Source organism: Danio aesculapii, chromosome 21 (genome assembly GCF_903798145.1).
Source record: "Danio aesculapii chromosome 21, fDanAes4.1, whole genome shotgun sequence".
Classification (NCBI taxonomy): Eukaryota; Metazoa; Chordata; class Actinopteri; order Cypriniformes; family Danionidae; genus Danio; species Danio aesculapii.
This window is the reverse complement of record NC_079455.1, coordinates 9,891,279-9,918,912: the sequence shown is the minus strand read 5'-3', so window position 1 is coordinate 9,918,912 and position 27,634 is coordinate 9,891,279. Positions and strand designations below refer to the sequence as shown.

Here is a 27,634-nt window from a genome sequence, read left to right as displayed (position 1 = left end):
AATCTCCCATTCCACCACATCCCAAAGGTGCTCTATTGGATTGAGATCTGCTGACTGTGAAGGCCATTTGAGTACAGTGAACTCATTGTCATGTTCAAGAAGCATGCACTGAGATGATTCGCGCTTTATGACATGGTGCGTTATGCTGCCGGAAGTAGCCATCAGAAGATGGGTACACTGTAGTCAGAAAAGGATGGGCATGGTCAGCAACAAAACTCAGGTAGGCTGTGGCGTTGACACAATGCTCAGTTGGTACTAATGGTCCCAAAGTGTGCCAAGAAAATATCCCCCACACCATTACACCACCACCACCACCAGTCTGAACTGTTGATTCAAGGCAGTATGTATCCATGCTTTCTGACCCTACTATCCAAATGTCGCTGCAGAAATTGAGACTCATCAGACCAGGCAATGTTTTTCTAATCTTCTATTGTCCAATTTTGGTGAGCTTGTGCGAATTGTAGCCTCAGTTAGCCTCAGTCAGTTAGCTGACAGGAGTGGCACCTGGTGTGGTCTTTTGCTGCTGTAGCCCCTCTGCCTCAAAGGTTCGTCATATTTTGCATTCAGAGATGCTCTGCATACCTCGGTTGTAACAGGTGGTTATTTGAGTTACTGTTGCCTTTCTATCAGCTCGAACCAGTCTGGCCATTCTCGCATCAACAAGGCATTTGTACCCACAGAACTGCCGCTCACTGGATTTTTCCTCTTTTTCAAACCATGCTCTGTAAATCCTAGAGATGGTTGTGCATGAAAATCCCAGTAGATCAGCAGTTTCTGAAATACTCAGACCAACCCAACCCAACTGGCACCGACAACAATGTCACATTCAAAGTAACTTCAATCACCTTTCTTTCCCATTCGGATGCTCGGTTTGAACTGCAGCAGATCTTCTTGACCATGTCTACAAGCCTAAATGCATTGGGATGCTGCCATGTGGTTGTCTGATTATAAATTTGTTTTTAACAAGCAGTTGGACAGGCATACCTAATAAAGTGGCTGGTGAGTGTATTAGGTTAAATACAGTTTCTTCTTTTTTTTTCTTTCAAGTTACTTGGTTTAAATTTATGTCCCATGATAAAAAAGGAAATCAGCAAATAAAATAAGTAAAACTGTGACTTGTGAGCAACTTTTACATTGACAGTCAACAGCCTACAGTTTTAGCCTAATGTCCACAGTCATCTTGCTTGTTACACTCTCTCGTCATTCTTCACTTAGTATATGAATAAAGCTTTGTGTGTGTGTTCTTGTGTTCCTGCGTTTTTAAATTAAAGCATTAAAGCATATGCTGGACAAGTTGGCGGTTCATTCCACTGTGGCGACCCCAGATTATTAAAGGGACTAAGCCGAAAAGAAAATGAATGAAGGAATGAATGTTTCAACTTTGTTTCAACCTTGTTTCAACCGCACTGTTGTGCTCTCCAGTCCAGCAGGTGGCAGAAGAGAACTATTTAGCCTACAACCAACATGGCGACTCCCACAGAACACGAGGATTTATCTGAACAAGTGAGTTTCTGTGTTGTTTTACGATGTCGAACGTTGCAGTAATGAAGAGCGTGTACATATGTTTTAATAAACATTTCAAATAAATGTTTAATTTAAAATATCTGACAATAAAGTCGCGAAAGATACGTAAAATTGGTAAAGCTGTCATGCCTTTTTTGGTACGCTGAATGCGGCACTACCTAGTGTTTATGGTGGTTATGATATTGTTTTTTTTATTAACAGGAGATAGAAGAGGAACCCAAAGCACCAAAGATCCGAGAAACACCAGAAGACATCAAACTAGAGGCCATCGTCAACACTATTGCATTTCATCCCAAACAAGACATCCTTGCAGCAGGAGACATTGATGGCGACATTTACCTGTAAGTTTTTTCTCTAAATGCGTCGAAAGTCCTTATACTCTGCTGTAATTGGCAGGCGTAGTGTTTAGGGTTGAAGCTAATGATATGTATAGAATATTTGTAGTTCTTTTAAATGTAAACTCACATTTAAATGTATTTTATATGAAATCTTTTAAGCATGTATTAGTCTTACAATACAAAGTGACCATGTACTTTTATGAAATGTGACTTGTGTTATTTTTATTACAGTTAAGAAACTAGTTTTCTAGTTCTTATATGGAAAGACACTCGATGTAAATAATAATATATTTTGATTTGCTTGTCTTTTCTTAGATTTTGGGTATTTATTTTGTTCAAACCGTCGTTATTAGAACACGAAATGTCTAAAAAAACAATTTTAGGTACTTTTTATGCTATTAAATGTGTGGTGCCAGTAGATTCTTTTGATCTGTATATTAAACCTTTACAGATATAAAGTAATTTTACAGAGAAATTTTAATAAATATTATTCCCACCCCTACCCTATAAACAAATTGAAAGTACATTTATCTAAGAGAGAAAAGTAAAACAATAAATAACAAATTTAAATAAATGAATAAATTACAAAATAAAAAAAATTCATTTAAAAAAGATCAAATTAAATAAAATAAAAATTAAAAGATAAAAAGCCACATTAATCCCACATTAAAAAGGAACGTTAATCCACAGCTATTTATGCAAAAATACTTAATTACATTTGCTTTGCAAATTTTTTTTACAGTAGTAACCTATAGATTATATACACCTGGGGAAAAAGTGAAATATTCTTAAGTTTATATATACACATTTATAATATTAAATCATATTTAATATTAAATAATTAATTATGTGTGTATATGTATATATATATATATATATATATATATATATATATATATATATATATATATATATATATATATATGTAGCACTTAGTAAATAAAAGTACAAAAACGAGGTGGTTCTCCCCGAGGGGATCAAAGAGGACATTTATTAATATGGATTTTTTTAGATACAAATGCTTCCTATTTAAAGGTACCAATCCAGCTTTAGTACAGTATCAGAAAGATTATAGACATAATATTCAACAGTTTGTTTTTTTTAAGGAATAATGATTTATGCAGTTATGCACATTTTGACAGCTAAAATGACGGTGATTTGATGCTTTGCAAAAATTGCAGGCACCTTTAATGATATTAAAATGCTTTTTTGAAGCAAAATTAATTTAAATTCCTTACGCTGATTAAGAAACTACAATAGGCCTAGGCTACTATAATAAGGAAAATCCGATCTAAGATGTAAAACTAAATAATGCCTAAATACTCATGATAGTGTAAGGCCTGCAGCCCCCAACAAATGTGTAGTTATTGCGTATCATATTTAACAAACCATTTACTATGAATTGTATGTAATTTTGCTCACATGGATAATATTAATCAGATGATGTCATTACACTGCTGTGCCGTCAGCCAATCGTTGCATTGTTGATCATGATTTCGTGGATCGATAGATCTGTCCTTCACAACACATGCAGCGATCTCAGATCCAGTTTATCCAGACATTTTAATCTGATTCGCGAACTTGTTTGAAGAACCAAATTAGCCAGAGATCAGTTATCAAGATTAAAAGATCCAGAATCTGCAAAATCATCTTAGATCATTTAAGCAAGCAACGAAAAATGGACCCCTGTTGTCAAAACTTGGGGGAAATCTTTGTTTCCATAATAAAAGAATACACCATCTTGCCAACCGTGTCGAAAATGACATGTGCAGTACATCTCGATAACCCTTCTATATTCAAAGAAGTCCAAAAAGTGCAATAAAAGGACACGATTCGATGTGCATCTTTGTCACTGAAGAGAAACAGTTAAAGATTGATAGCCAAAAAGAAGCGATTGATGGACAAAGCCAAAACATATGTATTACATCTGCAGGTGCTTGATTACAGCAATTACATATAGGGTCCAAGTCTTGAGTTATTTTTGCCAACCTCACTTTTGTCCAGTATATTCGATGAACAAATTTTAAGCCAGTAGATTTTGATTTAAATTCAAGGCCATTTTCTAACAATTGTTTTCTTTTCTTGTGCTTATAGCCAGAATAATATCAACTTCAGTTTTATTTATACACGGTATCCGTGGGGTCTTAAAAAGTCTTAAAATGTCTTAAATTTCTAAATCAAAATTGTAGGCCTTAAAAAGTCTTAAATTCACTGAAATATTGTGTTGTAGGTCTTAAATCATTTTAAACAGGTCTAAATTTTCCTATGTCCATGTAAAGCTACCCAATCAGGTCAACACCCATCCAATCACTCACTATTTTATTCCAATTCAATAAAAGTTTTAACAGGTTTATTTGTTAACTCTATCTACCAACTCTATTTATATTTCTATTAATAAACAAATGGTTTAATTATCTTCCTTACAATAATCTTTGTTTTTAATATTTTAACTGGGCCATTAGAAAAAATCGTTGGTGTTTAGTCTTGTGTAATCTGAAATATTATTCATAATGCTTTTAAAAATGTCTTAAATTTGACTTAATGAGACCTGTTATATCTACCTTCTGAAAGTTTTTGCTGATTCATGCATAAAGATCCAGTCATTCAAGTCCAAAATATTTCTTTCAAATACAAATTTTAACAAATACTTGACATCTTCTAAAACAAATAAATTAAAATAAAATGTAAACATTTATTTTTCCCTTAGGGATGGCAGAGTACGTCTTGATCTTTCTGACATGGAAAAACAATTGTATTCTTTATTTTCCCTTAAAGGGAAGATATCTTTTTTTTGCTCAATGTTATTTAATGTAGGGTGTTCTTCCCTTACCTCCTTGAAAGCTATATGGGAGAAAGACTGTGGAACAAATTTTAGTGTTATAATATTTTTAAACGTGCCACAATATCAAAACATGAGCAAAATTTTACATTCTTTTACAGAACTTATTTAACACCAGTCTGTTTAAATAAGATATTTCCTAATGTTTCTCAATTTTGTTTTAAGTGCAAGTCCAATGTTGGTACTGTAATGCATGTATTCTGACATGATTAAGACATCCTGGAAAGAAATCCACAAATAAGTTCAGAAGATAATAGGTAAACCTTTTGCCCTATCTCCAGCTATTTATCTTCTGAATTGTAAAACTGTTCTACACCTTAGTCATGGACTGGAATCTGTGTTACACTTTTGTACATATCTAGCAAGAAAATGTATTGTTTTGCTGTGGTTCTCTCCTAACATTCCTTTGGTCAATATGTGGATAAATCACCATTAGAAAGTGCCATATTCTTACTCTTAGAAAAACTGACTTATGACTTGCGTCCGAAATCTGTTGATTTCTAGCATATCTGGAATCCTCTATGGTAGTTTTTGGAGAATAAATCTTGAAAAACTATTTTTATTTTATTTTAATTTGTTTTTTTTATTAATTTTTTCCCTTCACAAAAGACATGTTTTACTAGCCGATAAACGGTTGTAAAATAGATGGCTATATTATTGTGCATGATGGCATGAGACACCTATTACCACTGTTCTGTCATTGTAAATCTTTAAATAAAAAAAACATTTATTCTTAAGAAAAATAGTAATCCAGATATGGAGTTATTCAAATTAATCTTAACAAGTGATTTTACCTATTAAATTAGACTGTACACTGCAAAAAAGGCCTTTTTTTAACCTAGTTTTTGTCTTGTTTTAGATTTATGTACTAGATTATTTTGCTTGTTTTAAAGAAAAACTCACTCAATTTTGGCACATTATTTCTTAAAAGAAGACAACATTTTTTGCTTGTCTTGAAAATGCTTCCTGATTTAGGAATTTGTAGATATTTGGATTAGAAAACTAGACAAACACTCTAAGAAATAAAAGCATTTTTGCAGCGTTATAGTGAAAGTAAACAGAACAGCGGAGATAGCTGGGTTCTGATAGGCTGAACACAAGTTTAACACCTTTTAAACCATTTTTTTGATCAGATATGAAAGGGTGTTATTATAGCTGATAATTTAAGATGCTTCTGTCTCTATGGCCTTAAATTCTTTATCTTCGAAGACTGACTGCTGTGGTTTTCACACCTTTTAGAGAATATATCAGCAGAACAAGCATACTGTACTTTCCTATTGCATGGCACTTGAATTAATGAATATGTCATGTATTCTTTCATGAATATAGTAACACAAACATTTATCTTAGCTTTATCCAATAGATTTCTTTTATGGAAATGTCTGCAAATTAGTGCATATTTTAATTAGATATTGTTTATTTTGCATTGCATATTTGAATGCAACATTTCTGAAAACCTGTAGTATAGAACAATTCTCTTAATGTGCTGTTATTAATCGATTAGTGAAAGTATGGCAATATCTGTTAATTACAGTTAGAGATTCACCCGAAAATGAATATTCTCTCATCATTTACTGACTTTCCGCTTGTTCTGAACCTATTTGAGTGTCTTTCTTTTGATGAACAGAAGCGAAGATATTTTGCAAAAAGTTGAAAGACATTGACATTTATAGTATTTCATTTTCCTGCTATGGATGTCAATGGCTACAGGTATTAAACATTTTTTCAAAATATTTTCTTTTGTGTTCAGTGGAAAAAAGAAAATCATAAAGGCTTGGAACCGCATGAAAAAAAGTAAAATGGTGAGGAAATGTTCATTTATAGGGTACTAAGTTGTACAGCAATAACCAACTAAACATTAGAACAGTAGAAGTGGAAATCACAATATTATAGATTTGTTTTTTAATTTATTGTGATATTCTGCAAAACAGTGCCAGTTATAATCTTCTTTTACAACTTCATATTATGTCCTCAAAAAAAATTTTTGGTTACTTGTTTTTACTAAACATAAACATTTGTCAGTTTCTGTATCTCACTTCAATTTTATTGCTGCAATTAGAGCTGACCGATAATTCGATAACGATAATTATAAATTTTTTTTTTTAAGTTTTTTTAGGGGCTTCTTCACCCTTAAAGAGCACCTAGGTTACCCCTTTTTTCAGATTTAATATGAGACTTTTGTGTCACCAGAATGTGTCTAATGTTTCAGCTCAAAACACCCATCATATTTTTTTATTATACGTTTTATTAAATTCTATTTTATACATTTTTGCACCAGGAGGCGGTTTTGGGGTACTGCACCTTTAAGGCTAGTCCTCCCCGCCCACCGTTTCTACGTGCCTTTCTGCGTGCCTTAATCTCCCCCCTCGGCTGCGTCAGACAACAGACAGACTTAAATGAAGCAGATCTCACGTAGCGTTTGTGAGAAATACTACATTAAGAACTTTACCAATGAGTATTTGTTGTAGAGTTGCTACTATGAGTCACACACAATGTCGTTACGAAGTTCACGCACACACACACACACACACACAGACACAGCGCAGACCTGACATGCACACAAACAGACAGCGCGCGTTTAGCATTGCACTCTTTGCACGCAAATGTGACAGGCTACAGGTTAATATCCACTGCTGTATGAATATCTGTTATGTTAATGTACAAAATAAACCTGATTTAACGTACACAAACTCAGGTTCGAACCACTAGGTTATTGTCGCAGCCGATATATATTTTTTCGATAAAACAGTAATGACAGTTCGATAAGTGTTCGATAATATTTACGCACTATGCATTACGCTGTGCAGGCATTTTGCAGCCTGCCCTTCCGGATGCCACACAAAGTACAAGTTTATAGCCATACAGACTGTATGATACAGTGTTAGTTACACTTGGAGTAAGAAAAAAAATAAGGTAAAAAAAGTCACAGACATTGTTGACAATAAGCGTCACTAAACTTCAGTAATGAATACATAAATAAAAGCCAAAAAGATAAGTTGTGATAACAAGAAAACAACATTTGACATGCCGTGATATTTGTTTCGTCAAGATCACAAGAAAATTAAGTAGTGATAATGAGAAAACATACTTTTTGTTGTTAAGATCCTAAAAAAATTAAGTCGTGAAATTGAGTTATGTTGAGCTCACAAGAAAAGAAAAGAAAAATATATTTGAATGCATTGCCTCTTAAGACTTCCATACTTCTCTACAATGCCGTCATCTTAAAAAAAAATTGTATAACTCCAAGCTGAAAACAGCACCATCTAGTGAACAGTAAAGAAATTGTTTTTTGTAATTCTTTCAAATAGTATATTAAAATATGGACCCAAGACTGTTGCTATATCTCCTCATGCTAATCAGACTTACCGATTTTGAATATTTAAAAAAAATATATTACTTTTTAATAATCCAAGCATATAAAAAAATTATACAAGCCCCAAATTTGGCCAAAAGCTGTGTTCTGCTATAGATTTTGTTGTCATATCTTTTCAGGTTTATCAGACCTATAGTTTTCCAATAAATAATTTTTAAGCATTATTTTTTACTTAAACTCCATATTTTTACTGATATGGTAAGCTATTTTTCCATGTATCACTTTCACACTTATTAAGCATTGTTTTCAATAAAATATGGCAAGCCATTTTACATAATGTCCAAGTCCAGTTTTTCACTGTCATAGATACATAGGGATTGATTTATATCACTGATATTGTCAAGAAGCTATGATGTATCATCACTAAGCTGTCAATTGTCCCCATAGCAATAAAACAGGCTAACCTAGCAACCATTTAAAACAGCAATATCTCTACATCAGAACATCATAGGGACTTGGGTATTGGCTAGTTTGACTCATGCTAGCAAATTGGACTTACTGTGTGCTATGCACTGTAACAATGATAAGCCAAGTGTTAATAATGATTAGCTACATGTTATTAATGATTATCTAAGTGCAATAACATATGCTGGAAGTGCCTACTAAGTATTAGCATTTGATCAAACATGTACACGAGTGTCAACGAACTTTAGGTTCTGGTTATTATTAAAATAATTACAATTTGATGCAAAAATGATAGAATACAATATATAGTTTTTAAAATGTACATACATTTTGTGAAAAGGGTCCATTGGTGATATATCGATATGGTCATCCATGTATTGGTATTGATATAGTATTGCCACAGAAAATGTTACAATACTAAACTGCACAGGTGTAAATTCCAGTTCCTGGAGGGCCGCAGCTTTGCACATTGTAGTTCCAACCCTGCTCCAACACACTTACCTGTAGGTTTCAAACAAGCCTGAAGGGCTCAATTAATTTGATCAGGTGTGTTAATTAGAGTTGTAACTAAACTGTGCAGAGCTACGGCCCTCCAGGGACTGAGTTTGACACCTGTGTTAGTTATATTGTATTTATATTTTCTCCCACCCCTAATATTTTGTAAAGTATGGAACAGTCAACTGAATTCCTTGTTCAAAGCTCAGATTCTTTTAGCAAAATACTTTGTCTGGATTATTAAAAAAGGTCTTTATGCTTCTGGTCTGCAGATATTCATATTCCTGCACTGAAGGAGAAAACAAAGAACTCTGGTCATCAGGGCATCATCTCAAGTCTTGCAGGAAAGTGCTCTTCTCCAGTGATGGACAGAGTGAGTTTTTGCTTCTTTTACATTCATGGCAAATTCACATGTAAGCCTTTTTTTCCCTCAATACAAAGTTCTGTCATGAAACTCTGTGCGCACGGGCTAATAAGTCACCTAATCTGCTCTTACGTCATCAACTACATGGCACAGGTGATTGGTTGCTGTCGCGTTTTTGGAGACCTACCTCCACCCCAGCTCCACCTGTTTATATCTGCTATACTGGGGTTACATATACAGTTGAATTCAGAATTATTAGCCCCCCTGTTTATTTTTTCCACAATTTCTGTTTAACGGAGAGAAGATATTTTATCTTTGTCATGATGGCGGTAAATAATATTTGACAATAGATATTGTTCAAGACACTTTAAATGCTTAACTAGGTTAATTAGGTTAACTAGGCAGGTTAGTGTAATTAGGCAAGTTATTGTATAACAATGGTTTTATTCTGTAGACTATCGAAAAAAATATATAGCTTAAAAGGGCTAATAATTTTGACCTAAAAATGTTTTTTTTTTAAATTAAAAAACGCTTTTATTCTAACCGAAATAAAACAAATAAGACTTTCTCCAGAAGAAATATATTATCAGACATGCTGTGAAAATTTCCTTGCTCTGTTAAACATCTTTTGGGAAATGTAAAAAATAATAATAAAAATTCAAAGGAGGGCTATTAATTATGACTTCAACTGTATACTGTTTGCAGCAGTTTGTTGTATTTTCAAACTGCATGAATATACTGGCAATAGCAAGTCTCAGTAGTTGCGCTGCGATAATAATCAAAGCAGCAGCAGCGGCTAAACAAATTTATTTCGTCAAGACCAAACACTTCAACATTGCCCATATACATATTTTTAATATTATACTAAATCTCTCAGAGAGTTGTCATGACATAAACACTCTAACTGTAACTCTCTTTTTCTCTGTGTGTGTGTTAGAATTGTTCAGCGTGTCTAAGGACAAGGCTATTCACATCATGGACGTGGAGGCTGGAAAACTGGAGACACGCATCCCTAAAGCTCACAAGTACTTCTGGTTCCACCTAAAATGACTCTTTTTCTACTAGTAAATTTATTGTAAAATGAGTTTTTCATTGTTTTTTTTAGAGTCCCCATCAATGCCATGCTGCTAATTGATGAGAATATATTTGCGACGGGAGATGATGAAGGAACGCTGAAGGTTTGGGATATGAGGAAAGGAACGTCGTTTATGGATCTTAAGCACCATGAGGATTACATTAGTGGTATTACTATTGACCAGGCCAAACGAACACTGCTTACATCCAGGTAGGCTACTCTAAATAATAGGGATTTGAAACTGTTGGTTCAAATATGTCAGCGGAACATTTGGTTCAGATTGCAAACAAATCATGATAAAAAAAGTGTATATGAATGAATCTCTCAGTGGAGCTGACTGTTGAAATGTTTATCTGGTGTTTTCTATTCATCTTGTCTTTCATATGTGCAGCACTGCTTTGTTTACAGCTGTAACCCAGGAAACGCTATATAATTGTTGTTCATAAGTGCGACCTGCTGGCAGAGAGTAATTCTGCATGTCAATCAGTTCATCTGCTGTGTGATTAAGAGGTTTTTTATGTAATACACCATGAGGCTGTGTAAAAAATCTCTAAATTGGCCAAATTCCAAGACAGGAAGGCATCAAGTCATGTCCAAATCTAAATTGTGCTTTACTTCATGTCTCTTGAGGTATTTTCTGTTCGAATTTTGAAGGCAGCATAGATTCTTTCAATTTTGTGTCCCATGAAATGAAAATAATTTTTTTTAGATGTTAGTATCAGAATTGTTAGTTTTTAAGATATCTATAAGCTAGTGTGCAACAAAATAGTTACAACATTTGCGTTTAGAAGATATAAAGTGATATAAACATGTAAAGCTTGTAGTTTGTCACTTCCGCCTAAATGGATCAATGGTTTTAATCACGTTACCTCATACTTCAGTTTCTCATTTGCTTTTCATTTGATTCACTTGAGCTGTCACTGGCATAGCGGTGATGAAACTAAATGCTATTGGCTGTTTTTTTTTTAAAAGGGGAGGGGCTACTATGTGTCCCACCCTTTTTTCACATTTTGGTTGAGATTACGTCAAACATTGAATAAAAATGCATATTTCACAGCACTTTACAGGACCTTTAAAGGGCACCTATGATGAAAATCAACTTTTGTGAGCTGTTTGGACGGAACTGTGTGTAGGTATAGTGTGTCCACTGTCATATTGGAGTGATAGAAACACGTCTTTTTTTTTTTTTTTGGATTTACTGACGTTAAAATAAGACCCAAATCCCAGAGATTTTGAGAGGCCCATTACAACATGATGTAGGAGTGCGGTTTTCCGCGCCCACCAAATTGATTGACAGGTGCCATGTTTCTATAATAACATGTATACACATGTCCACGGAACATTATTTGCCAAGAATCTGAGATAAAACCATATGTTACAACTCTCTGTAATCAGCTGCACCTCAAAAATATATATTTTAAATTTATTATGTTTTAATTATTTAAATGTTTTTAAAACAGAGCATGTTTGTAGTAAATAAAGTAAAATCGCTATCTAATTCTTAACCCCTATAATTACAATGACCGCATGGTGTCAGTAAACGTGCAAATGTGTGTGTGTACTGCAAATGCCATCTGTGTGGTACTCCTCATTTCAGAAAGGCTTGAATAAACTCCACAACAATACATGAAATAAACTTATTTGGTATTTTTGACTAATGAGCTGTGATTTAGCTTCATTTGAGTCTCTGTCACTGACTGCTGTTTATCTGACGTAACGCATAATGAGAATCAGTTACACATGTGGAAACAGTGAGTGTGGAAAAGCAGCTTATTTGGATTTAAAGGAAAAAGGCTACAAAAACAGCTACCCTGTATTTGGACAACAAAATGGGCAGATTCTGGAGGCTATAATAAATAATCTGATGGGGATTTTGAGCTGAAACTTTTTGAGCAGACAATCTGGAGATATCGAAGGCTTACCTTATATTTTGTAAAAGGGGTAAAATAGGTGCCCTTTAAATTAATGAATCGAACCACCAGTTGTGTCAATTTGTGTGTGAATGTCTGTTTTTGACCAATGTTTTCCAATTTTAAATGCATTTCTAGTGAGAAGTTAGTATTGAAGTAAGCAAATTTCTCCTTAGTTATCACCAAAGCTCTCTTTTAATTTTTTTGTACATGATTAAATCTTTATGCTGTCTTCGAAGTCTGTCTTAACGTTTACGAGGTGCTTTTGTGCATTAATGCTGCCTCCAGAGATGTAGTGGAGCAACAATTCAGCTTTCGGATAAAAAAAAGTCAGTCATAGAGTTTTCACTTGTGTTAAAATTTGGTCAGTTAGACTTTATGCGCAGCCATTATAGAGATACTTGGATAGAAGCACCAGCATTGGATTGCATGTTAATCTAGTAGGGTTGCACAAGATATCGGCAGCCATATTGTTGTCGGCCGATAAATGCCTATTTTTAATGTTATGGTTATCTGTCCGATGTCAAAATTAGGCCGATATCTTTAAGCCGATAGATTACGTGATTATACAGAACTGCCTGCCTCGCGCATGCATGGGTCAAACTTGTTCAGACTTGTCCAGTGCACTAAAGTGAAGCTTTCCTCACATTGTTTATTTCTTCAAAAGTTCGTCCTTTCTTTGTGTGGTATTGCTGTGCGTTAATAACTTAGTAAGTAACCATATTCCTTGTCATTGTTGATGTGTTTGATAGAGTGTCATTAGCTTAGTTTCCATCTAAAAATGTGAATAAACTTTATGTGCAAAACTGGATGATCGCACCATTTCCATCCAATGAGTCAAAGCCAACAAAATTGTCACTTCCTGATTAACTGTCACCAAATATCAATAGTAAAAATGGAATTTGCTGTGATAGCAGAAGCTGCGTGAATCTTTTCTTCATTTAATAAATGACTTGCGCCTCAGAAGGCAATCTTGGCACGCAGTGAACATGCGGTGGCATTTGAAGGCGTGAGATGCGGAGAACAGACTCTCTTGATTCTGGTGGTCATTAATGATATAATCACGCAAAAACTGAAAAAGGTGTTTTAGAATGACCAAATCAACTTTTCAAATATTTTATCATGTGCTGAGCCTACAGGTTTATCTATTCGCACACATTTTTATAATCACATGATCACTTGTATGAAAATCACATGACTTTTTTTCAATGTGCGTACTGGAATTTGTTTGGTAAAAGTGTTTCCATCTTAGTTTATGCGCATCTTTTCCTGTCGAAAAAAAGTTTATTCTACTTTGTTATGTGCAAATGCGTTCTTGGCGTTTCCATCAACCGTTTTTTATGTGTATATCCAAAATATGTTAAATCAGCTAAACAAAGGCGTCTGCATGCTGAAAATTTTTTGAAATTGATAGATATGAAGATTTGACATTTATCGTGATGATTATCGATAGCGACTAATATGAAAAAAAAATCATGATAATTTTTTTGCCACATCGCCAGCCCTACTGTAACACGTTTTATTCAAGAACATTTGAGCTGGTTTTAGTTTCTAGTTTATTTAAATTAAATTTTATTTAAAATATATTTATTTTACTTGTTTGTTAATTAAATCACATTTTGATATTTAACTATCATTTTTATGCAACAGTCAAGTTGCATGTTAATTTGCTATGCAAAGAAAAGGGGAAAAAAATATTTTTGGCACACTGATTTATGTGAAATCGCAAATATAGGTCTATATAATCACCTTGCAATTTTGAAATTATTGCTCTTTTTACTTTAAGTAGGCTATGCTAAGATCAGTTCAAACTTTCATGATGTTTTTAAAATAAAATCAGTTGTTTGTTGTATAAAAATATTACATTTTAAAACATTCATATATCGGCCAAATCTTATTGGAGTTATAGGCTATCGATATCGGCCAAAAAAAATCCATATCGGTGCATCCCTATAATCTAGTACTGAATAGGTTGTTCTTATTATTTCTGCTGATCTAAATCATGGAAAAAAACATGTGAAAGCTGTTAAACATATCAATAATGACTTGATAAACAGGAAAATGTTAATTATTATTACAAACTGACATTAATAGGCTTTATTATGCTTGATTTGTTTTGAACTACTCTCTTTAGTAGTAAAGAAACTAAATGTTTTGGGGTGTTTCCAGGCTGACCATTTTAGTACAGACCAAAAGATGACATTAATTGAGCATTTTAAGCAACATACAGTATGCAAGATTTGTGTGGTTAAGTGACATTGTTTACATTCAGCTCTCCATCATGGCTCACTGATGATACATTAGGGGTGTCAAAATGAATTGTTTTTTCGGTGCACCGCAATGCAGTCGTTTGTGAAGTAACTTCTTTTCTCCTCACAGGCTGTTAAAGCGATACTTGTGGATCCAGACACAAGTGTGTCTGTAGTGTGAGTTTTTTTTACAGATTACCTGTGATAACCGCGCATTGTGCACATATAGACTGTAACCGCGGCTGTTTTTCCCGCGTCACTCATCGGGGAACAGTGCTGTCAGTTTTAGAGCCAATCGCAGCCCTTTCTGTTGAGCGGGTGAGGACAATGACCAATTATAGGAACTTGCTCGACAGCGCTCAAAAAAACAAGCGGGATAATGTTTACATTAGTTTATTTGCTATAAATGCTCATGCTGTCTTCTGTGCATGTATTTGAGTTTAAACATTCAAAAAGAGTGTTTTCTTTGTGCAAGTAAGATTAAAGGTACAGTTTATACAGTTGAAGTCAGATTTATTAGCCCCCTTTAAAAAAAAAATCTTTTTTAAATATTTTCCAAATGATGTTTAAAAGAGCAAAGAAATGTTTTTATTTCGGCTAGAATAACAGCAGTTTTAAATTAAAAAAAAAGTTTTTAAGGTCAAAATTATTAGCCCCCTTCTGCTATATATTTTTTTGATAGTCTTCAGAACAAACCATCGTTATACAATAACTTGCCTAATTACCATAACCTGCCTAATTAACCTAGTTACGCCTTTATATGTCACTTTAAGCTATATTAAATGTCTTAAAAATATCTAGTAAAATATTATTTACTGTCATCATGGCAAAGATAAATTAAATCAGTTATTAGAAATGAGTTATTAAAACTATTATGTTTAGAAATGTGTTGAAAAAAATCTCTCCGTTAAACAGAAGAAAAAAAATCTTCTCTCTGTCAAATTCCGGGGGACTAATAATTCTGACTTCAACTGTAAATCTTACTGCTTGTATTAAAGGCCAAAATTGTATTACAAATAATATATAATTCTATTTATACATTTTAATACAATTTTTCTTCTTGTGTTGTGAAGAAAAAATCTAATTGTGTATGCAAAGCATCGGCAATGCACCATGATGCACCGAGATATTGAATTGAACTGAATTGATGGCATGATAATCGTAACCAAACCAAACTGTGAGACCAGTGTAGGTTCACATGAAAACACTCTGTAGTTTATTAAAACTGAAGTCAGATCATTCTGTTTTTGCTTCAAATTTCCAAATTACAGTCTAACTGAGATGAAAAACTGGTTATGCTTCATGTGTTCTCCATATTTGTTTGGATCACGATTAAAGGTTCAAATTTGCCCTCAAGTGTTTCTTTCTTCTGTTGAACACTAAAGATATTTTGAAGAAAGCTGGAAACCTGTAACCATTGACTTCCATAGTAGGAAAAACAAATTATATAGAAGTCAATGGCTATAGCTTTCTAGCATTCTTCAAAATATCTTCTTTTGTATTTAACAAGCAAACACGTGAGTAAATAATGAAAGATTTTTTGATTTTGGGGTGAACTATCCCTTTAAAATGCTGTGGTTTGTTTCTAAATGCAAAGAGCACATGCAACCTTTGTTTAGATGAAGAGATCTCTTTTATTTATGTAACTTTGGTGCTGTTGACATGAGCGCAGTGAATCATTGCATCCCCAACTAAAAATGAATGCCTACAAGTTCACTTTTTTTCTTGCTTTAAGATGCTTTTATGTTCATGTCTTCTTGAAAACACTAAATGCAATGGCTTTCCAACATTATGTGTGGCCTGTGTGTGCAAATACTTGTTTGTGTGATGTTTGTTTCGATGATGTAAGTCTGTTTGTTTTGTTTTCTAGTGGCGATGGCACTCTGGGTGTATTTAATATAAAAAGACGAAGGTTCGAACTGCTTTCTGAAATTCAAAATGGAGATCTCACCTCTGTCTCCATCATGAAAGTGAGTCTAAATAATGTTGCACTACTGAAGTAATATTTTAAATATTGGCTTGTTTTTCAATGTTTATTTGTTACACACACATTTATAAAAAGGGGGAAGAAAAACCTATTTGTGACTTGTGTAAGAATATTTTGACAATGCATATTTTAACAAAATGTGTATTTTTAAATGATATTCAAGGTTTTTATTCAGGAAATATTTTAAGCAAAAGGTATCTTCTAGATGTATTTTAGAATATTTATCTTTAATCAAACTAAGGGCACACTTGCACTATGTACAGTTGCCTTAAACCGGGCCGAAGCACCCTTGTCCCCCCTCCCGTCTCCCCTGACGCCCCACACTCACATTGCATTCGCTCCTGAGCACGCTTCATCATCAAGAAGCGATTTCGCTCAGCACAGTGAAGATGTCTTTAGTTATATCGTTTTAGTCGTTTAGGATGCAGTGACGCGCAGTCAAATATTTCGCCAAACGAATCAGCCACCATTGACGCTCATAAACAATTATTAAGTCCTCGTGCTGCAGGTATTAGGAGGTTTGCTGAAGGTGTAGCTGTCGTACAGTGAGGGGTTTGTGTCTTTAATCTATGACAGTTTGTGTTCATTGAACAGTAAGAATGATTAATAAACACATATGATACAGTCACATCTCTTCTTCAGTTTCGGGCTCAGGTGCGCTTTACACTCACACTACAAGTGTACCTCTTTAAAGCCCAAGTGAACCCCATTCTGGCCCACCTTTTTCAACCGGACCAGGGCTGGCCAACTGAACCGTGCCTGAGCCCAATTCAGAGCACTTGCACTTCTCAGACAATCCGGAAAATAGACTTTACTGCATTATTGAATAACCCCTGCATTATTTAGAGCCTTTCATATCAAACAAATATTTTGCAACATGCACCAACAAATGGGGAGGGGTTAACACTGACCATTGGAGAAGCTGCATGATGGAAACCGTCAGTTAATAGCCTTCTACTCAGGGTTGCAGACCAAGTTTGTATGGCTTTTGTATTCCTCTGAGACAGGAGGACACGTTTACCATGCAGAACATGTCTCATATTGCCTCTACCTTACACTACACTGCACTCCCTACCAAGATGACATTACTGAGAGGATATCTATAGATCATGAGGACTGAAGTGGACTGCTCACACAGTCATGGCTGATAATGCAGTCCCATACTGGACCATGACTTGATGTTAGTCATGCCTTCCTGTTCAGTTTAAGCACTTGACGATTACAGCTGCATTCTCTTCTGCTAACTGCAGAAGGATGGTGGCGCTGTTTCACTGCACATTTTTCTCAAATCATTTAGGTCGATTTTGCACAATTTTGTAGCAAAGGTTTTGTTGTGAATGTAAATTAATACATTTAATGGATAGAAATTCATTTATATTATGTGTTCGGATAGCATAGTGTGAGTACGCCTTAAAAGATTGGGTATAGCTCTTTTTAGTGTTGTTGCTATTTGTATGGTTTTTTTGTACAATGTATGTTTAAGTAACGCCCGATTCACACAGGGCCTCAGCGTCAACGCTTGATGGAGGGCATGTCTGAAGTTGGGGATGATGTGATTGTCATAGCAGCATCTGCAAATGAAATTAGTTTGCAATCGGCTACTGAGCTGGGGTATTTGCATAAAGCGATCTGGGGTGCATTTCCCAAACAACGAAATAACTATCATAGTACGATGCTTAGTTTAGGAAACAATGTAGTGACGAGTGTTTTCCAAAACTCGTAGTTTCTCTGTCACAGATCCATCATTTGAACCACGTTAGTTATAATGTAAAACGTCCGTAATGATGCTCTAACTGGGGTGGAGTAACTCCATAATTTCTTTGTGCAAAGGATTTTGTTTTACACACACACGCATTTTAAAAAATACAATATTAGTTTTGGTAAAAACATGCACTCGTTTTTCATATTAATTGAAATATATTTAAACGGCAAATATAGACACTATGTTTGCTTTACAAATATTATTGAGAACAATACATATTCTATTTTAAAACAAAATCACTTACACAAACGGACACTAATATCATTCCAATATCGGTATTCTAATATCATATATAAATCACATAAATAAATAGAGGTGATTTATTAAGAAATTAAATTTTATATTTATAATTTATTAGGAATAAAAAAAACTACCTTTAATAATTATAATATTACTAATCTTGATGATGATGATGATGATGATGATGATGATGATGATGATGTGGTGGTTATTATTATTATTACAGTAGGATATTGTTGATTTATTTTTTATTTTTGGAAAAGACGCATGCAAGCCACTGCAAAAATGTTCTAACCAACAGGCCCATGTCATATACAGTACAGATACTTAATAAATAATCTACTATAAATTAAAAGCATTAACATATGCTGTGTTTTTTGTTTTCCCAAGTTGGGGACGAAACATAAATTCCTTTTAAATAATAGGTCACCTATAGCTTTCGTCATGAGCCACAGCTGTGTTCAAAATGACATCAATGTTTTCAAAGTGCACTGTGAAAGGGAGCACAATTGTAAACATGAAGATTGCTAAAACTGAACTGTAAAAATAACTGGGAGTAGAACACAGCCAGGAACTGTGTTTCTAACTACAGCTCCAGAGGTGTAGTTGCAAGCATACAAGTTTGCGATGCAGTTTGTGAATGTTTGTTGGAACGAGGAATTTGGAAAACACCAAATCAACAAACTATGTTTGTAATGATGAAACTTGTGACCTTGGTTGGCTAACAGTGGTTTTCGGAAACGCACCCCTGATTGGCTGACGCTTTCATTGGCGCTTGAAATTCCCATCTTCTACAGCCAGCAACGCCGCTGAAGCAGCACCGACAGATTCACAATTCAGTTCAGCTTCACGTCACCCATTCAAAGTGATATGATGAGGAACTAATATGATTGTATGTTATATATTATATATTTAGTGTAGTAATTGCCATGACTATAGCCAATGCTCCTGATATGGCACTAAAATGTAAATAAATTAATTAATAGTTTACAGTCTTGCGAAATAATGTAAAATTAGATCTGTGGCAAAAAAATCATTTGAGAAATCGATACTGCATCACTTCAGAGATTTAAAAAATGAATTGTTATTTTTATTGAATTGATTCTAATGTCAGTTTTGAACAGCAGATGATGGTTTAGGCTTTACACACAGCCATACTCCACATGTATTCCTTATGCTGAGTTCAGACTGCATGATTTTAGCCCTGACAGGTTTTGAGAAATCGCTGACAAATGCCTGAAATCACAGGCAAATTGGTGCTCATTCACGCGAGTAACAATCACACAATGTGAACTATCAGACGCGATCTGACAGAATCACTGATGAGTCGCCGATGCCCGTGAGATATTTGGCATGCTAAATATCTGAAGCTGTTGGTGATTCAAATCATGCCGTGTGAAATGAGTTTTGACTGAAAATAACATAAACGATCCCCTACAGCAATGAGAGAGCAGCATTCACTAGTGTGGGTACCTGCAGGCCAGCGGGAGAAGTTAAACACGCTCATTTTCAGTTTATTTGACCCCAAGAAATGGAGGAATACCTAGAGTAAATTTGGCAGGAGCACCCTTGTCTGTTGACGTGTCATCTGATCAATATCACAACTGGGTCAAAAAAGAAAAAAGTTGAGGAGAAATTACTAATTCTCTACAAACCCAGGTGAGCAAATATGTGTAGTTGAAGTCAGTATTATTAGCATCCCTGAATTATTAGCCCCCCTGTTTATTTTTCCCCCCAATTTCTGTTTAACGGAGAGATGATTTTTTTCAACATATTTAAAAAAAAATAGTTTTGAAAAAAAAAACTGATTTATTTTATCTTTGCCATCATGACAGTAAATAATATTTGACTAGATATTTTTCAAGACACTTATACAGCTTAAAGTGACTTTTAAAGGCTTAAGTGGGTTAAAAAGTTAACTAGGCAGGTTAGGGTAATTAAGCAAGTTATTGTATAACGATGGTTTGTTCTGTAGACAGTGGAAATAACATCTATGATATCTTAAAGGGGCTAATAATTTTGACCTTAAAATGGCTTTTATAAAATTAAAAACAGATTTTATTCTAGCCGACATAAAACAAATAAAACTTTCTCCAGAATAAAAATATTATCAGACATACTATGAAAATTTCCTTGCTCTGTTAAACATCATTTGGGAAATATTTAAAAAAGACAAAAATTCAAAAGGGGGCTAATAATTCTGACTTCAGCTGTACATTTTCTACCCCATTAAAGGCTTCTTTCTCATTATGTAGTTGATAACAAAAGATATACTACATGTTTTTGGTTGTGAGACGTAGTTTGGACAAAGTTTTCTGCGATTCTTCCTATTTTAAGGTCATGCAGTGTGAAACCCTCTGTCACCAATCCATCTTGCAGTGTAAACAAAGCATTGACAGAACGCTAACCCAGACAGTCACGCAGTGTGAACATCTGTGACATGACTACTTTGAAAACCATGCAATCTGAACTCGGCATTACCGATACCACTTGAACCTAAAATAATCATTAATACATTTAGGAAAGGTTTAATGTGGTTTATGGGTCATTGTGTGCTCTGTCTATATTATTCTCATGAATTAAAAGCAGACTTGCATGATTTAGCCGAACACACCATAGATGTATACACTTGTGATCGCATACGGACCCTGAGCATGTACCGCCACCATATTTGTACAGTGCTCCCAGTACAAATGTCATTCAACCGTCAAGACTAAAGCCAATCTAAAGATGCTGGACTTTTGCACTGCTTATGGGTGTAGTATTGAGCAAACAAAAAAAACAGCATAAAGGCAGAACATTTCATATGAAAGATTTAGATTTTTTAAAGTTTTTGTATATTAAGAGGTTTTGTGCTCAGCAGGTAACGTTATTGATGATAATACAGTTACTTCACCATAAGGCAAAGTAGCAGCAACTTGCACTAAATTCTAGCCTTATGCTAGTTTTGTTGAATAAAATGAGCAAACAATGTAAATAAAATATGAGAACAAGACTCTGCGGTGCCAGAAACGTGTATTATTGTCTGCTAATTGAAGTAACGGCCAGTTTTTGAGGTAACTTCTAAGAGTGTCTGATAACACAACAGTGCCTGCACCTCAGTGTGCATACTATCCACCTTAAGTCATTGAATATTACAAATGTTACCGCTTAAATCAGAAAGGTGGAAATGCACATTGAGATGCAGGGATATCAAATGAATTGTTCATAATGAAAACTCATTCACAAACTAATCGCTCCCTCCGTTAGAATTAGAAGTGAAAGCAGGAGATGGAGTGTGTTTCAGGACATGAAATCAGATCAAATTTGACAGGGAGGGAGGATAAAACATTTACATGCATACAAACACATGCTCTTTGTTGGCAATGCCCATGTGGTCACCTATCCATGGATATAGAAAAGTAATGGAAAATTATAATTTTCATAATTAAAAAAAATATTTGCACACTGACCACCAGGAAAACTGCAGATCATAGATATGTGTATATATCTCTGGCTCCAGATGGCCAGTCCTCCACTGCACCTTGGTCCCACATTTATTTCAAAGGAAAGCTACCCTGTACCAAAATGGCAGCTATATTGACCATTCCAATAGACAACAACAGCGTAGGCGACATCTTATTTAAATGTCTATGTGAATACACAAGCACTCTTCCTTATGAGTATATTAGTGTAGTGTTTAAAAACTAGCCTAGAGCACCATCTGCGGTTAAAATTTCAGACTTGATTCAAGAGAAAATAATGCATTATGAAAATCTAAGAATGGAGTTCTCGGTTGATTTGTCGCCACTGCTCTACTTAAAATGCAATTATATAACAATCTACTACACGAAATATGTGCTGCTTGTATGTTTATATATTCTGTTGTATTTTCCGATGCTGAACACATAGTACTCTGTAAAGCCTGATTTATACTTCTGGGTCAAGCTCACAAGTATGCTCCGGCGCAGTTTGTGCGTGGACGCATAGCCATCGCCGACACTGATGCACACCTCTCAAAAAATATAACTACACGTTGCAACGGCGCGTAGTGCAAGCTCTGCGATTCGTCGGCTTGGTAGTGCTGACGAGTGTGGGTGGGACCGACAGCCGCACAAGCCTGATGGAGCGAATGTTGAGTCCCGTGAAGGAGCTCCAGATCGAAACTGTTGTTTTGTGTTTACCTTATGATTAAAGTTGTTGCATGTTCATCAGCTCCCGCCTCTGAATTGGCGAGTTTGAGCCACTTGTACATTAAGGTAGTGTTCATAACAAAACAACACTCCGGCGAAGAAACTCGACACAGAGGAACATAAAAACCTGCTGCCAACTAGTGTTTTGGAAGTGTTATTGCAGAGCAACACAAACAGCGCGCAGAAGTATAAATGCACGCCGTGGGTCATGCCGATCACGCGACGCGGTATTATAAACCAGGCCTAATGTGTAAAATTTCGTGCTATAGTTCAGTAGCTGAATTAATTGCTGTGAAAGTGCGCAGTAAACCAGTTTTACTCTATTTTGATGCTAAACATTTTTTTCAATGTTAATTGAATGGCTTCATCATCATTGTTACATTAATATAAGGTGGTAAATGTTGTTTAAACCTGCTTCTTGCCACACAGAGAGGTCGTAAAGTTGTTTGTGGTTCCGGTGAGGGCACAATTTACATTTTCAACTGGAATGGTTTCGGTGCCACAAGTGACCGTTTCGCAATTCAGGCCGAGTCTGTGGATTGTATCGTCCCAATCACAGACAGCATACTGTGTGCTGCATCTACAGATGGTGTGATCAGGTGAATGTATATCAAACCATTGTTATTTTAACTCTTTATAAGCATGTTTTTAAGCCCTTTTTTATCATTATCTACATTGGTTAAGAATATAATTAGGTTTTCAAGAATTTAATCAACATGTAATATACTATCTTTTTCTCATGTTTAATTTTGTGGTAAAACTTTACAAATAAGGTTACATTTGTTAAGTAAAGAATAAAATACTTCCAGTAGGGTGTCATCACAGATAAAGCCTAAAGGGCTTATCGGCAGCAGAAGCAGATTAAAGACTGAAGAGTTTTTTTTTGTGTGTGTGAAAATAACCACCTAAATGTACTTTATTCCACTTTTTACAGGGAAAATTAGACACAAAGGATTGTTCTGACATAGGTTGAATGGAGCTGATGTAGCATGCACTAACCTTTGCATTGTTCAAGCACAAGATGGCGCCAAACAGTCAAAAACACAAAGCTGACCGAAATGAAACTAGCTGAATTGAGCATACACTAACCAACATATTATTCAGTCACAAGACAGTGCCAAACTGTCAAAAACATTATCATGCTAATAATGCTATGCAAGTATTGTTCATTCATGCAAGTAAATACGTTAGCTAATTACCATTAGCTCATGAAACCTTATTGTGACCAATGTAGTTTCCCCACCCAAAAATATTTACCATGATATTTACCATGATTTTCAAAAGATATGTACAAGCTTTGATAGGAAATTATAGTGTTAAATCTGATAATTAAAATGATTGTATAATGAATTATAAAAATGAATATAATGACAGCACATCCGGAAAGTATTCATATTGCTTTACTTTTTCCACATTTTTTATGTTACAGCCTTATTCCAAAATGGATTAAATTCATTTATTTCCTCAAAATTCTACACACAATACCCCATAATGACAATGTGAAAAAAAATATTTTTTTGAAATTGTTGCAAATTTAATAAAAATAAAAAAGCTGAAAAATCACATGTACATAAGTATTCACAGCCTTTGCTCAATACTTTGTTGATGCACCTTTGGCAGCAATGACAGCCTCAAGTCTTTTTGAATATGATGCCACAAGCTTGGCACACCTTTCTTTGGGAATTTTTGCCCATTCCTCTTTGCAGTACCTCTCAAGCTCTATCAGGTTGGATAGGAAGCGATGGTGTACAGCCATTTTCAGAGATGTTCGATAGGATTTAGGTCTGGGCTCTGGCTGGGCCATTTAAGGACATTCACAGAGTTGTTGTGAAGCCACTCCATTGATATTTTGGCTGCACCCTGAAGCAGGTTTTCATTCAGGATGCCTGGTTTTCTCCAAATATAACGCCTGGCATTCAGTCTAAAGAGTTCAATTTTAGTCTCATCAGACCAGAGAATGTAGTTTCTTATGGCCTGAGAGTCCTTCAGATGCCTTTTGGCAAATTCCAGGCGGGGAATGGCCTCCGTTTGGCCACTCTACCAAACAGGCTTGATTGGTGGATTGCCTCACAGATGGTTGTCCTTCTGTAAGGTTCTCCTCTCTCCACAGAAGAACGCTGGAGCTCTGACAAAATGACCATCGGGTTATTGATCACCTCCCTGAATAAGGCCCTTCTTCCCTGATCACTGGCCAGCTAGCTCTAGGAAAAGTCCTGGTGGTTGCAAATATCTTCCATATACGAATGATGGAGGCCACTGTGCTCATTGGAACTTTCAGAGCAGCAGTAATTTTTCTGTAACCTTCCCCAGCCTTGTGCCTCGAGACAATCCTGTCTCGGAGGTCTACAGACAATTCCTTTGTCTTCATGCATGGTTTGTGCTTTGACATGCACTGTCAAACCTGGGACCTAATATAGACAGGTGTATGCCTTTTCAAATCATGTCCAATCAACTCAATTTACCACAGGTGAACTTCAATTAAGCTGCTGAAACATCTCAAGAATGATCAGTGGAAACAGAATGTACCTGTTTGAATACTTTTCTCCAAATATAAAGGCTGTGAATACTTATGTACATGTGATTTTTCACGGTTTTTATTGTTTGTTTGTTTTTTATAAGTTTGCAGCAATTTAAAAAAATCTATTTTCACATTGTCATTATGGGGTATTGTGTGTAGAATTTTGAGGAAACAAATTAATTTAATCCATTTTGGAATAAGGCTGTAACATAAACATGGGAAAAGTGAAGCGCTATGAATACTTTCTGGATGCACTGTATATATATTTATATATAAATATAAAGAGCTTGCGAATTTTAAGCAAGCATCAACAAAACAACTAGTAACTAATAAAAAATGACTTTGCTCTTGATGTAAATCTTTCTCTACCAACATATCATTGAAATTACTTTCAGAATTTGATGTCCTAGCTAATTACGATAATAACAATCAAAATGTTTGCCACTTTAGACTTTACTATTGTATAGTTTATAGTTACCTTTGTACTTGTCATTCTGGTTTAATGTTTTTATATTGGCAGTGCATCTATTCCTTTAAGTCAAAATAAAAAAACTAATTATTAAACCCTATATTTTGCAGAGCTATTAATATCTTGCCCAACCGTGTGGTGGGCAGTATTGGACAGCACGTCGGAGAGGCCATAGAGGAGATTGCGCGATGTAGAGACACGCATTTTTTGGCGAGCTGCGCTCACGATGAGCTGATCAAATTCTGGGACATTTCCAGCTTACCTGATGAGAAGGTTAATGATTACCGACGTAGAAAGAAAAAAGACAGACGACTCAAAGCCCTGAGTAATAAAGCGTTTGATACAGGACAGAGTTTCTTTGCTGGGCTTTTAGACACAACTGAGGAAAACGGTAAAGATGGTGATGATGAGGAGGAGGAGGATGAGGACAGCGACAGTGGAAGTGATTGAAAATACTGCAAAAATGTTGTCTTTTGTTGTATATTTTTTTCTTGTATAAGTTTTACTATTTTTTTTGTAATCCATTCAGCCGAGTCTGGCAGGATTACTTTAGCTTAGCGTAGATCATTGAATCGGATTAGACCATTAGCATCTTGCTCAAAAATGTAAGAAATTTAAAGAACGTTGAAGGAAATTTGCTGCTGTACCATGGCTGCAGCAGGCGCAATGTTGCTGATACCTAGATGGGGACTATTTTCAGACTCTGCATAATTGTGCCTGCTGCAGCCATGTTACAGCAGCAAAGTTTCTTGATTACACAGAAATGAAAGTATAGTTCCTAGCCATATAAGCCTAAGAAATAGTACATGATGGAAAATGAAAACTTGCTAAGTGTAACTTCAAAATTTTAAAAATAAGTGAGATGCTAATGCTCTAATCTGATTCAATTGTCTATGCTAAGCTAAACTAAAAGTGCTCCTGCCAGACACATTCACATTAGGTGAATAGATTCAAAAATGGTAAAATGAGTAAATTGTAAAATGAGGCTATTTCCAAAAAATAAGTGGAGTGTTTCTTTAACATCTCAATCTGATTTATATTTTTGTATTAGGGTTGTTTATCCATCAAAATTTAAAAATATATGCAGTGCTGTCATTTTTTTTGTTGATGTTGAATTATAGTTAATTATAATTTGTTCAAAGGCAGAAACAATTTGTTTTATGTTGCTTCTGTTTTCTAAAACACTCATTTAATATTTAAACTCAGTGCTGTTTTGATTCCAAGTTTAGATATATTGCAATGAGATGTAGTTTTTTATTAATAACTTTCAACACTGGCGTGATATCAGTAGCTTATTTATTTGAACATATTGTCATTTTAAAACAGAACCACATTTATAATCTTTTGAGGTTTTTATTAGCAAAATGATAAAAGCACATATATTATATATATATATTTTATATATATATATATATATATATATATATATATATATATATATATATATATATATTTATATATATATATATATATTTATATATATATATAATATATAGCGTATAGCATATACAAGTATATGAAAGCATATAAAAATATACATTTTGAAATGAGAGATATCTAGGTCCCTTATCTGTGGTTTTGGAACATTTTCAATTAATTCTGGATAACACATCCATCAGTTTGAGTGTTTGCACATTTGCACATTAAAGTAAATGTATAATAGAGGAAATGCTGGGTGAAAACTAAATAACGAAGTACCAAGGCTGATATTATTAAAGATTATATATATCTCAAAGATTGTATATCTGTTAGACCTCCTGTGAAATCAAAGATATAGATAACTGTTAGCCCTCATGTAAAAAAAATTTTTTCAAAATATTTCCAAAGCGATGTTTTTCACTTTTTTCCACAATAGTTTTACCTAAATTGTAACAACTAATTTCTTATGGTTTTGCCATGACAGTACATAATATG

The 27,634-nt window shown here is 34.7% G+C and overlaps 1 protein-coding gene across 1 annotated transcript; it reads left to right on the top strand.

Annotated features, from left to right (window-relative positions):
• The first annotated feature begins 1,441 nt into the window (after window positions 1-1,441).
• Window positions 1,442-27,008, top strand: wdr55 (WD repeat domain 55). Its single transcript, XM_056446996.1, has 8 exons — window positions 1,442-1,503; window positions 1,726-1,865; window positions 9,247-9,347; window positions 10,276-10,363; window positions 10,444-10,623; window positions 16,443-16,542; window positions 23,163-23,332; window positions 25,831-27,008. The coding sequence occupies exons 1-8, from the start codon at window positions 1,465-1,467 to the stop codon at window positions 26,168-26,170; spliced, it is 1,158 nt and encodes a 385-aa protein (XP_056302971.1). The 5' UTR covers window positions 1,442-1,464; the 3' UTR covers window positions 26,171-27,008.
• The last annotated feature ends 626 nt before the right edge of the window (window positions 27,009-27,634 follow it).

What these genes read in the sequence shown, in the direction of transcription:
- wdr55 (XM_056446996.1), top strand. Translation starts at nt 1,465, where the DNA reads ATGGCGACTCCCACAGAACACGAGGATTTATCTGAACAA. An exon ending in ATTGATGGCGACATTTACCT is followed by an intron (nt 1,866 to 9,246) that starts GTAAGTTTTTTC and finishes TCTGGTCTGCAG; the next exon opens with ATATTCATATTCCTGCACTG. An exon ending in CGCATCCCTAAAGCTCACAA is followed by an intron (nt 10,364 to 10,443) that starts GTACTTCTGGTT and finishes TGTTTTTTTTAG; the next exon opens with AGTCCCCATCAATGCCATGC.